The sequence below is a fragment of the Rhinatrema bivittatum genome, chromosome 5, assembly GCF_901001135.1.
Source record: "Rhinatrema bivittatum chromosome 5, aRhiBiv1.1, whole genome shotgun sequence".
In the NCBI taxonomy this organism is placed as follows: domain Eukaryota; kingdom Metazoa; phylum Chordata; class Amphibia; order Gymnophiona; family Rhinatrematidae; genus Rhinatrema; species Rhinatrema bivittatum.
In genome coordinates this window covers 123,270,311-123,283,852 of record NC_042619.1, presented here as the reverse complement: position 1 = coordinate 123,283,852, position 13,542 = coordinate 123,270,311, and the positions used below count along the sequence as shown (strand labels likewise).

Genomic DNA, 13,542 nt, shown 5'->3' with positions numbered 1-13,542 from the left:
ATACTCTACTACTTCCAGTGGGGACCGCTAGAATCTCTCCCTGTTGTGTCAGGTCCCGATTTTCAACTGACATACAAAAGCACCATCACAGAGACTCCTTCCTCCTCCAGGTTCCTGGATGCCCATGGGTCAACATCATCATCATCTGACCACACCAACCTCATTTCGCCAACCAAGGAATCTGCAACACCACAGGAGGAAACTGCAATTCTGGGCTCCAACCGTAAAAGTCAGAAGTAGCCAGAGGCGGATTGCAGGAAAATATCAGCCCCGGGGCATTTTTTCAAAACCAGCCCATGGAGATTATGTCTGACTTCCTTGTGCGTTCCATGCAGTAGGGGCAGGATTTTAAAAAGGTTACGCACGCCGGGCCTATTTTCAAAAGGTCAGGCGACGCGTGTAAGTCCCAGGGCTAGGCTTCCGGCACAGCGGCCATATTTGCTGCTGTGCTGGGGATCATGCGCCACCAGGTGCAAAAGGTAAAATAAAGGTCGGGGGGGGGGGGGGAAAGGGGTGGGAAGATCAGGCTAGGGGGAAGGGAACGGGGGAAGGCAGCACGGCTCGGGGCGCACAAGGTGCACAATTGTGCACAACCTTGTGCGCGCCGACCCAGGATTTTATAACATGCACGCGCATGTCATAAAATCGGGTGTACATGTGCGCGCGCCGGGTAAAGTGCGCACATGTACGCCCGCATGGCCCTTTTAAAATCTACCCCTTCAGGTGTACATCATGTGACCTGGAGCCCGACAGAACTAAAGCAAAATATCGCCAAGTAGGACGTATTCAGTTATATAGCGGCCACTGACTATATGTATGTGTGTGTGTGTGTGTGTGTGACTCAGAAAGATGCCTCTACATACATTCTGTCGTTGTGCTGCTACTCATGTGCTCACAGTGAGTGCCCCTGCTCCAGTACTGCCGCATCATTATGTAAAGTTTTTTTTTGCTTGTTGTCAGCCCTTCTCCATTTCCACCCCCTTCTTGGCACCCCCACTCTCCAGAAGATTCACTGGTTCCACAGCCAGCTGCCCCTTTTCAAAAGGTGAGCCTAGCAGACAGTAGCCTCCCCAACACTGTACAGGCACTTTCTCTTGGCTCACTCCATCCTTTTCTGTATCTGTAGCTTGCCTCCATTTTTCCTTACCCCTACCACCACTTCACTGCATTCCCACTGACTGTGTGCTAGAGTCTGCTGTTTTTATGGTTCCTCAGGCTTTGCACTGTTTACTTACTCTAGGGGAGGGGGACAAGAAGTGATCCATGTTGTTCCTTCAAGTCTTATAAAAAGAAAAAATTAAGCCCTGGCCGAGACTGGGGAGAATCACAAGATCCAAGGCAGCACAGCTCCACAATCCTGCTTTCCCAGGTAGCGCCAGTGCTGGTGCAAGGGCATTAGGTGTCATAGGTGAACCTTATAACCTTGTACTTCCCATCCCCCCTCCCCACACATAGGAGACAGGCCAATGTAGCCATGGTGGGGGCCAGAGAAACAAGAGGCAGATCCATGGAGTCATGGGGGGGGGGGGGGAAATAAAGGCAAAACAAAAGTGAATAAAGAGGCTCCCGCTCTGCAGGAGAGCTGCTGCAGGGCCCGGAATTGATCACAGCAGTTCTGCAGGTATGGGACTGCTGCGATCAACATCAGTAATCCCACCAAGCCATACCCAAAGCCCCGATAGGCCAATCTGCTCCTAGAAGTAGCACATCAACCTCCTGCTGCCCTCAGTACCTCCATCAATGCAGGTTCTGGAGTCAATGCTATCTTACTAGGCCAGAGGACAAGTGAATCGATCAGCCCCTGAGCATTCTGTATGGCTTTTCCATTTGGAGCCATCAGGTTCAGTTAACAGCCACCTCAAGCTCACGCCTCATCAGATGCTACTTACTTGGGCCATCTTGGATTTCCCCCTGGCTTCTAGAGTTTATAGAGCTGTACCCATCCTGAAAGTTTGATTGCTTTAGGTTAAGTGGATCAAGAGATAGTGTGCATACAGAATGACAAAATGAACACACATGCAATTTTTTTTCTTTTTTAGAAAAAAAAAAGCGCACTAAGAAGAGTTTAAAAATCATAGCAACCTATACTAAATAATAATATTAATTTACAGTATTTATTTTATTATTTAAATGTTTTATATACTGTCTTTTCTAGCTCAGCTCACCTAAGCATCTATCCCAGTCAAACTTTCTCCAACCTTAATTGCTGCCATTATAATGGGAGATTCTGAAGCATAAGATATGCCATACCGGGTTAGACCAAGGGTCCATCAGGCCCAGCATCCTGTTTCCAACAGTGGCCAATCCAGGTAATAAGAACCTGGCAAGTACCCAAAAACTAAGCCTATTCCATGTTACCGTTGCTAGAAATAGCAGTGGCTATTTTCTAAGTCAACTTAATTAATAGCAGGTAATGGACTTCTCCTCCAAGAACTTATCCAATCCTTTTTTAAACACAGCTATACTAACTGCAGAGTTACCACAGGCCTTTGTTCAAGCTGCCAGGCCTTGATTAGGCCCCACCATCCTGCATCTATAATCACATCTCACAGTAACAATCCTTAGTAAGGGCTACAGACCACAACTCTCTTCAGAATCCAAAATGTGCAACCCATAAATCCCACGTGCCACTGTTTTACAATGGCCTGGATTCCTTCCTCTACACCAGGGGTCGGGAACCCATGGCTCGCGAGCCAGATATGGCTCTTTTGAGGGCTGCATCTGGCTCGCAGACAGTCGCCACACTTTCCCGCTGACCCAGCTGCTCCCCGGTCCTCCTCCGCCCGGGCTTAAAATGCTGTCTGCCCGGGCGGAACGCGGCAGGACAGCTGGAGTCAGCGGCACCGGCGTGCTCTCTTCTTCCCGCCCCCCCCCCCCCCCGCGGCCCGGAACAGGAAGTAGAGAGTATCGGGTGCCTGCGCGGCAAGAAGAGGCCACGCTAGTGCGCTCGGCATCGGCCCGAAGAAAAGAAGACTGCAGCGCGGCTCGGAGGAAAATGAAGAGGTTCAACCGCGGCCGATGGGACTCCGCCTCCACGAGGGCTGAAAATGAAGAGGTTAGCGTTGGGAGGAGGCTGCTGCTGCCGCGAGTTCCCGGGGTGGGGGGGGGGGGGGGGGAGAGAGAGAGAGTGAATGAGCGAGACTCTGGGCAGGTTTACCATGACATAAAACAAAAATACATAAACATGACGGCAGAAGAATACCACGTGGCTTACCTAATCTCCATTCACACAACAGCTCAGCTCTACAATCCTTAGCACTGCCTGAGAGATCCCCTGTGTTTGTTGCATGCTTTCTTGAGTTCAGATACTCTCTTTGTCCCAAACACCTCTACTGGGAGGCTGTTCCATGCATTTACCACCCTTCTGTAAAGATACATTTGCTTAGATTACACCTAAATCTACCCCCTTTAACTCTCCCTTCCATGATCCCTTGTGTTTCAAGGCCTCTTTTCCATTGAAAGAGAGACAACTCTTGTGCACTGATACATTTAAATACCTCCAGGGTTTCTCATATCTCCCCTAACCTGCCTTTCCTCTAGGGTATACATGTTTAGATTTTTTTAAGTCTGTCCCCATACGCTTTACAATAAAGACCACTGTCCTAGCCACCATCATGATCAACTCCATCCAGTTTATATTTTTGTGAAAGGTGTGGTTTCCAGAGTTGTACAAAAGTATTTCAAATAAAGTTACATCCGTGACTTACATACAGGCAGATTCAAAAAACTCCTGGCGTCTGTTGTCGAACCCGCTGACAGCCACAGGTTCGGAAAACGGACGCCAGCAAAATTGAGCGTCCGTTTTCCAACCCACGGGCCAGCGGACAACTTTTTTTGGGGGGGACTTTTTTTCTGCAGACCATTCCTCTACCTACGTACCCAAGCATCTTTCTGACTTTTGCCACTATGTTATCCACCTGGTTTGGCCACCTTGAGATCATCAGATATGATCACCACCAGATCCTGCTCTTGATTCGTGCACAAAAGCATTTCACCGCACTAACACTTCCTTGGATTTTTGCAGCCCAAACACACGACCCTGCATTTTTTAGCATTACATCTTAGCTGCCAGACTCTAGACCAGTGGTTCTCAACCTTTTTCCCATCATGACACACCTGACAGACCACGCTCACAAGTGTGACACACTGCTCAGTACAATTCACGGCGGAAATAAAAAATAAAAGGTCCAGTATTATTTTTTTGTTAAGAATGACAAGGAAAAAAAGATACGTATTCTGTCTGAACAGAAATTGCATAAATAGTAAACATCCCACACCAAAACAGCACCAATTTTCAGCATTTAAACAGTAACCACCTTACCTAAGAAAAGGCAACAATGAAAATATTATACCAGGCCTTAAAACTTCAATACTCCTCCTATTAGGAAAACGGACCAAGTCGGGCTGCTATAAAGCCCTACACAGAAACTACACGCCAGCAGAGAACCTCACCTCAGTCACAAGTGCAGACCCTCACCTAACAAAGAATAAAGAGAACATAAAGCATAACTAGAAACATGCAGAAAAAACTGAACTGGGAACAGCAACAAGCCAGAGGCTCTGTATGCAGTGCAACAAAGGAAAAAAAGAAGGATCACCCATCCTTATAAAACAAATCAAGACATATAAAATCAGTAGCAGTAAAACCATCCTAACAAAAAGAACAGATTATTTCAAAACAGCTGATGAATGGAATATCCAATAATTAAAAACTCATATAAAAAATTTTAGATACCAATAAAATATCAACAAAACCAAACAAGACTTCTATGTCCAAAGAATCCATCAACTCCAATATAATGCCCGAGCCCTTTTTGAATACTTTGCAATCCTAACCAAAACATCCCCCACGAGGATTGCAGATGACAAAACCAAATGCGAAGACCTTGCAATATTTTTCTATGATAAAATTGCCAAACTTATGTCACGTCTCTCAACAATCCCTGCTCCCACAAAAACCCAAGCAATTAACCCAACTGGCGTACTCAATACCTTTGAGACCACCACTTCCTCAGAAATAGAATCCATCTTATAGAATATGAGACCATCATATCACCTTGCAGACACCATCCCCGCTGAAGTGATGTTCCCAACAAATGTCAGTCTACAAGAATGTTAAAATAAATAAATAAATAAATAAAACCTCTTCCTTAAAGGCATTAATGAACTAAGCAGTGGGATTAAATTATCTCACTAGCTTACTTATAGTACAAGAACACTCAGATCCTTTAGAATTTTTTCCCCAAAGCAGTTAAGCAGAAAATATATGTTTGAACAATCCTTCACAAACTACCTGATTTTCCAAATTCATCCACGTGCACAGCTGTACTATTTTCTGGTCGTGTGGTTTAGTAAAGGTACCCAGAAAGTCTGTAGTCTATCTGGTTCTGCCAATTCATGAAAGAAGAATTAATATTATGTACTATACTACCACCCATGTACACAACACACTGTGCAATGGAATTACCACAGTTACAACGTCCCTGCCCCCGAGCGCTTACAATTTAGGCCTGCACAAAGGGAAAGTTAAGTGGCTCACTCAATGTCACACTACCTTTGCTCCCCTCTCGCCTGTTTTTTGTATTTTCTCTCAGTTACATGTAAACCGATATGATGTACCCACGAATACTGGTATAAAAAAAGTTGTTAAATAAAATAAATAAAACTATAAAGGGTGGACGGAGAAAGAAAATGAAGCCCTACTGAAGCATCCTCTGCTCTAAACTACCAAGCTGTCCTGCCAGCAACCACCCTTAATACCCCCTCCCGACTGCCATAAATGAAGGATGGTGCCAGGATACCCGGCCTAGCAGGAGCCTGTGCTGCAGTAACAGCTGCTCTTCTCTAAGCCCATCAAGGCACTGGGCTTAGGAAATCTTTTGTTCCACCCACAAGCATTCTGATTTTCATCAAGCTAATGATTGTTTGACATAACGTGAAGTGTTTAAAGAACTAATGCATTTAGGAGTCCATCTTGTATGTCAGTCTGCAATGGTGTAGCACTTGGGATACAGGTCTGGGCCCCCCTGGTCGGGAACAGGCACATAGACAATGCACTCGGGCCTGGGGAGTGAAAGAAGACAGCTGCTTCTGCTGCTATTTGTATTTTACATTGTGTCATTTTTAATTCTGTACTACATTTACAAATTTTACGCTAGGCCTGTTATAAATAAACCGAGAACAGACACTGGTGGCCCCGGCTGGCCAACAAGTGGTGCTGAGGATGTGCTGCAGAGGTTTCATAGAGCAACCTGGCAATCTATAGAGGAAGGAATCAATACTGGAGGGCTAAAAGCAGAAAAAGTATTTTAAGAGTAGGACTGATTCTGAACGAGAACGGACAAGGGCCAGGTACATCTGATTACATTAAGTCAGATAACAGTTTCACTTATTTACAGTCAATATGCTTGATAAATTTCATTGCATTTGACAAAAATATAAAAAACTCACTCAGTCGTAATGTCAAATCTTGAAGCTGATGATACATGACAGCAGGAGTGCCTTTGAACCAGATTAACAAGGGCACTTGCCCTGGTCCCCACAGTAAGCAAAAGAGCTCCGGCTGGTCTCAAAACCAGCAGAGTGCAGGGGTGAGGGGCTGGAAGTGGCTCTGGTAAACTAATGCCGAGCAACCTAAAAAGGACTTTACAATAGGTCTGAAGTTAAGACCTGCATCCCTGCCCTGAGGAACCAGACAGGTCCGGTCATATAGAATAGTGTTCCAAGGGACTTAAGACTGGTCAATGACTATTTGATGTTTTGGAAGCTTTATAAAGCATTTATTGCAATCTTTCATTAATGGTCCCTTTGACTGCTGTCCTGCTGCTGATTTTAAGTTGTTTTATTATTTTTTCTATATTGGTTTTCTGTCTTACCTGTTTGATATTTGATTGTACTGCTGTATTACTTATTGTTTATGTCACCTAGAGTCATTCATTGGTATTAGGAGGCTAAAAAATGTAATAAATAAATAAATAAATGCAAATAGAAAAGGGGTGCTGGGACTCCAGGAAGGTATTTCTGGCAATTACAGAGATAGAGGGCCACACTGGAGAAACCAGGAAGAGAAGAAAATAGATGCCTGTGGTCTAAAATTAAATCCTTTATTGAAGTGGAGACACTTCAATAAAGGATTTAATTTTAGACCACAGGCATCTATTTTCTTCTTTTCATCCTGACGGCTATCATAGATCGCCTTCCTTTGTGCTTTTTGGGCGAAACCAGGAAGAGACCTGCGAGTGCAGATCTAGAAGCTGTTCTGTGCCTTTGCTGAATTCTTACAAGTTTGTTTAAAGGATTTCTAGACTATCAAAATTTCTAAGTGGATTACAATTAGATCATTCATAAAATTAGCAATCCAAATAATTGTATAAAACAATAAATAACTCATACAAACTTACAGAACAACTTAAAAACAGTAAATAAGCTAAACATATAAAACCTAAAAGAAAAATAAAATAAAAGACCCCTTTACATTGCATAAATCAGCAATAGGTTGCTCGGCATTAGTTTACCAGAGCCACTTCCAGCCCCTCACCCCTGCACTCTGCTGGTTTTGAGACCAGCCGGAGCTCTTTTGCTTACTGTGGGGACCAGGGCAAGTGCCTTTGTTAATCTGGTTCAAAGGCACTCCTGCTGTCATGTATTATCAGCTTCAAGATTTGACATTACGACTGAGTTTTATATTTTTGTCAAATGCAATGAAATTTATCAAGCATATTGACTGTAAATAAGTGAAACTGTTATCTGACTTAATGTAATCAGATGTACTTGGCAAACATTCAGACTCACATTTCATTATAGCATATTATTCATTTTTTTAAAGATCTAAATTAAACATCGAAGTCTTGTTGAAATAAATGCTCTCTCAATAATTTTGAAAACTTCAGTAATGAAAGTTCTTCTTTAATCTCCCCAGGTAATGAATTCCAAAATTGTGAAACTTGCACACACAGGAGCCTCTCCCAAGGCAGGACATAGCTTTTATTCCTGTTAAATATGTTTGCTGGAAACCTAGAATGGAGTGTGGCTTATGTTAACAAAGCATGATGGGAAAAATATTCATTTTTTTATATTCAGACTACAGGTCCCCAGGTTACTGATGGACTCCCCAGACAGAGAGGACACTACAATTCCCACCTGCTCTGGGCCTACACAACCATAAGGTCACCCCTACAGGATGATGCGTCTGAAAGCTGAGAGCTTTCTGCATCTGGGACGTGACAGGAAATCCAATATTAATGCACATCATAGAGTGTTCTTACACTTAAAAAAAACTTCCTTGGATGAAACCAACCCCACACACACACACACACACACACTAAGATTAAAAAATGCTAACTTTTATAAAAAAATAAAATAAAATAAAAGTTCAACCAACTCAACTATTTTCACCATTGGGTAGTGCCTCATGAAGCACTGAACATAGGTTTATGGACTATAATGCACAGTTGCAGGATACTGTAACAAATCTGAAAGTATGATTTTTCCTCACCATTTCATACAATGAAATAAAACAAACATTACAGCAAAAATAATTATTAGAAATCAGCAACTCCAAAAAGCCTGACTGGAATGCAAACTGGGACACTAAATTTCAAAATTCACTATTACACTGCAGCAAAAACATATGTCCAACTTACCACCTCACACACCACAACACACGAAATAGAGATAGAATTAAGTTTAAAAAATCTCTTAAGTCATTGTTTTAGTCCTATGGTATCTTCTTCAGAGTGCTCTGAAGCAAAGAAAATGATTTATAAGGGATTCTCTGACTACATTCACTTATTACCACCACTGCCTTCCCTTCACCTGCTTACCTGGCTTTCTTCTCCGGGCTGTGGCAGTTTCTGGTTTCTTGAAATCGCCAACATTTCAATGAGCTCCCTGAAACACAAATTTGTAAATTGTTTGTTTGTAACTATACAAGAATAGGGAGGCAGCAGCAGCCGCTGCAAGCTGCCCTTGCCGGGACAAAAAAAGAAAGAAATCAAAATTAATTGGAATCAATAGGAACGCTAGTTCAAAATGTTACTTTTTCAGGCCCTCACAGTTAGTAGTCAGTACTTAAGTTTTCATATATCTATCTATAATTTAATATATGAAAATTGAGTTAACAAAAAAAAAAAAAAAAAGGTCCCTCTATGCTCATGGAGCTGGCCATGTGCTTACTGCCCCAGCAGGGCAAGAGCTCCATGGGCCTTCTGGGCTACCCTCCATACTAAGAATGCACTGCATTGGCCTCAAGAGGGCACTGCCATCCACACCCCTCCTCAAAGCTTAATTATGCATTGAGTGAAAAAGAATTTTCTTCGATTCGCTTTAAATGTGCTAGTTGCTAACTTCAAGGAGTGCCCCCTAGTCCTTGCATTATCTAAAAGAGTAAACAATCTATTTACATTGACCCGTTCTAGTACTCTCATGATTTTAGAGACCTCCATCATATCACCCCTCAGCAGTCTTCTCCAAGATGAACAGCCCTAATCTCTTTAGCCTTTCCTCATAGGGGGGCCATTCCATCTCCTTTATCATTGTGGTTGCCTTGCTCTGTACCTTTCCCAATGCATCTATATCTTTTCTGAGATGCAGCGACCAGAATTGAATACAGTACTCAAGGTGCATTCTCACCATAGAGCAATACAGAGGCATTATGGCATTCTCCATTTTATTCACCATTCCCTTCCAAATAATTCCTAACATTCTGTTTCCTTTTTTAATCGCTGCAGCTCACTGAGCTGACGATTTCAATGTATTGTCCAGTATGAAGCCTTAATCTTTTTCCTGGGTGGTAACTCCTAGGGGTGTGCATTCGTTTACAACGTATTGGCAATCCGCAACGAATAGGGCCATATTCGTGTATCGTTGCGTCGCAAACGTATCGCGATTTCCACGAATACAATGAATCTTCACCGAATTATTCGGCCGTCTCTAAAGGAGCAAATTTAAACAAAACCCTCACCCTCCTGAACCCCCCCCCCCCCCCCCCAAGACTTGCCAAAACTCCCTGGTGGTCCAGCGGGGGACCGGGAGCCATCTACTGCACTCACGCCGTCGGCTGTAGCTTTTTCACCCCATTTGCCTCTAATTAGATTTTGGAGACAGCATAGTAACAGTAAATAATGGCAAATAAAGGCCAAACGGTCCATCCAGTTTGCCCAACAAGTTGGTTTTGGTAGTAATTGCAACTCCTTGTAGATTACCCCATGCTTTATATTAAGATCCTTAGTAACTGCACTCGTGCAGATTACCCCCATGCAGAAATATTACACCTAAAGTTAACATAAGTTACCCCATTTTTACATGTCCATCCTCTAGCCAGTAGGGATCCAGAGAGTGTTTGTCCCATGCCCTTCTGAATCCCATCACCGTTGTTGTCTACACCACCTACTCCGGGAGGGCATTCCATGTGAAGAACGATTTCCTGTATCAAAACCCACTTCCAATAGGACATCTACGTGGAAGCTGCCCAATAAAGCAGCGCTAATAATTTACAACCCAGACAAAAAGACCGAGAACAACCTTCCTGTTGCAAACTGAATTAAATCAGTTTTCCTTGCGACCGAATGTAAAGAGATCCCCTGTCCCAAAAAGAGTGGCAATCATCGGCGGCCACGACTGTCGTTCTTTAATCTCCTCGGAGAGAGATACAAAGCCGCAGGGAAAACGGATCAGGACAGGTTGCCAGTAACACAAGAGCAATTAAGGTCAGATTACCTGGCTAAAACTTCCAGATCATCCAGGAATGACAGTAGTTTCTCTTTGGTGCTGCACTTGTCGGCGGCCGCCATCGTTGTTTAGTTTGTAGAGAAGGAAGGGGAGGAAACCTGCAAAATACCTCCGATACAAAATAGCTAGTCCTTCTCTTTAAATCTCCCCTTTAAGGCAAGTTCGCCCGACGTTATTAGAGGCCTCCGTCAAGCTTTCAGTCCATCGGAAGCTGTTTGTTTATTGTTGGTTTAAGTTGTGTGGTTATGGGAGAGTTTTGTGAGGTTTCAGAGGTCTTAATTGATCAAAAGCCGTTTAGTTACATTTGGGTAGGAGATCATGATTTATGGAAGTGTTCAAAATTAAAATCCTGCAAACATGCACAATAGATAATGTCAACAATTTAGGAGTTTTGGTGCATGTAGTACCTGGATATGATATTCTGAAACCTTAAACTAAATCAAATGTAAAAAGACCCTTAGTCATCGGAAATAAATTTATTTTCACAGAAAATATACTGAGAGGACAATTTTCAAACAATTTTACCCAGTGGTTTGGTTTTTTTTTCTAGAAAGTCAGGTGCCAAGGGGTAGTTCTGCCTGTCCTACTTTCACTATTGCTTTTCTCTCACCTCATATGTGTTGGTGCCTTCTTTCTGTCCAACTCCCCTCGCCCCCTTTGTCTCTCAACCTCTTCTCGCTTACCAGCAGTTTTTGGGCTCTCTCAAACCCCCCCCCCCCCCCCCAAAAAAAATCTTATTCCATCTTTTTCTTCTCAGCTTCTTTCTCTTCCTTTAATTGCCATCTCTTCTAACATCTTTCATATCTCTCACCCAGCCTTCCATTACATTTTCCTCTCTTTATCATTCTTTTTCCATCCCTTCTATCTCCTATTCCTCTGTCTTCATCGGTAATACCTCTTTTTTCATCCCTCCGTGTTTCTTACTCTTTCTTTACCACTCTTCCCTTTCTCTCTTCCCCAGGATCTGCCTTCTGTTCTTTCCTCCATCCCCAGCATTTGTCCCCTTGCTTCTTGCCTTACTCCTGCCCCAGCATCTGCCTCCTGCCTCTTCCCCTCCCTTCCATCACCCCAGCATAGCTTCCCTGCCTCTTTTCTACTGCTGCAACCCACCATTTCTTCCCCTGCTACTTACCCCACTCCCCACCATTTGTTACCTGTCTTCCCCTCCCCCCACAGCATTTGTCCCTTGCCTCTTCACCTCCCATAGTAACATACCATTGTACATGATGGCATATGAAGATCAAAATGGTCCATCCAATCTGCTCAGTTGAGATTCATCCACTTTGGGTAGATGCACATATAAATTTCCATATGCAATCCAACTCCAATTCCCCTTCCCTATGTTTTTTTACCTGTTGACACCTTTCCTATCACTTCTTTCCACATCTGTCTGAAGGATACCAAGAATCTCACACAGTGATTGCCTCCACCACGTCTGGTAATAAAGCATTTCAGGCCTTTTTGTAATAAAATCCACAGTCATCAAGGTTTGTGATGCTGATCTTAAAAGAAATATCCGGTCTCCCCATATTCATTGAGTTTTAACAATGGTCTCTCCATGCAGATCACCCCAGCTTTCTTGAAAGCCGCATGCTATTGTATTTGTTTCTATTTTGGTTTTATACTCCACCTTTTTAGTAAACAAAAAAACAATCACTCAAAGTGGCTAACAATAATTCCAAATTAAACAATCAAATCAATACACCATTTTCCGTTGATAATCTGACTGAATTAGCCATGATCTGGGTGATGTCAACTATTTGCACTGAACAGACTCGTCTCTCCTAGCTAGTAGAGCTTTTAGTTCTACTGAGTACATGCAGGAGTTGCCTCATGAGCCTCCTTAGTCATTTTTTGTTCAAGTATAAGCATGGGCATAAACTCAGTCTCTCTAGATATTTTTCTCTACAGTCTTAATTCATCTATATTCTTTGATACTTTTTCTTCAGTGTTCACCTTTTGTACTTGCTTCACTGCCTCTGCAGAACCCACATCATTTTTCAGTGCTAAAAACAAATAGGTCTTTGTCTCCTCAACACATCAGGCAAAAAGAAACCTACAGTGAGTGGATTCAAGTACTGCATTTGAGGCAAGATAATGTTCCTCTAAGATGGGCACGAGCTGTGCTATCGATGTCTTAGGCCAGACCACAATCAGGCAAATTGCTATGCCTCTGGAAGGATGTCCCTATATTCCCATCTGTCACAGACTAGAGGGTGGACTCACACAGTACATGGACAGGACCAAGGGACCAGAACAGAATCAGGAAGCACAAGCGTGATCAGATAAGCAGGGTTGAGGCAGGCAGAGTTTGTGCAACATCAGGAGGCAGGCCAAGGTCAGGGCAGGCAGAGTTCAATCAGTCAAGAGGCAAGCAAATGTTCAAGGCAGGCAGAGTATTTACAAAGTCAGGCAAACAACGGTCAGGGCAGGCAGTAGACAAGGCAGAATCTGGAATCAAGCCAAGTCACAGGAGAAACCCAGTAAAAGACCAGGAACACAAACTTGTCGCTTAGGACTGAGCTTCCTTTTAAAGGAGAATAATGATGATGTCATCAGGGCACGCCCACTGAAAATTATGCACCTATAAAACTACTGAATTGTCTTTCCTATCTTTCTCCCTAGAAAGAGCTGCAGGATACATCAGAGGATCAGGATGCTGGGGACCATGCTTACCTCAGGACATTGAGGTATGGGGTGCTGAGTGCTGTGCAGCACCCTGTGGTCAGCAGCATGTTATAATACCCCTCTTCCCCTCAGGCTGTCTGTTCTGGGGCTTGTGAGAAAAGAGGTGATGGAATCTCCTAACCAGAA

General features: G+C 43.4%; 1 protein-coding gene across 1 annotated transcript in view; it reads right to left on the bottom strand.

Moving 5' to 3' along the window:
* The window catches only part of MED4 (mediator complex subunit 4), a 37,755-nt gene extending 26,885 nt beyond the window's left edge, over positions 1-10,870 (bottom strand). The window contains exons 1-2 of the mRNA XM_029602871.1: positions 10,717-10,870; positions 8,823-8,889 (exon numbers count right to left, since the gene is read on the bottom strand). Of these exons, the coding sequence (XP_029458731.1) occupies positions 8,823-8,889; positions 10,717-10,790 (141 nt within the window). The 5' untranslated portion in view covers positions 10,791-10,870. The remainder of the gene's footprint in view (positions 1-8,822; positions 8,890-10,716) is intronic.
* Between the last annotated feature and the right edge of the window lie 2,672 nt (positions 10,871-13,542).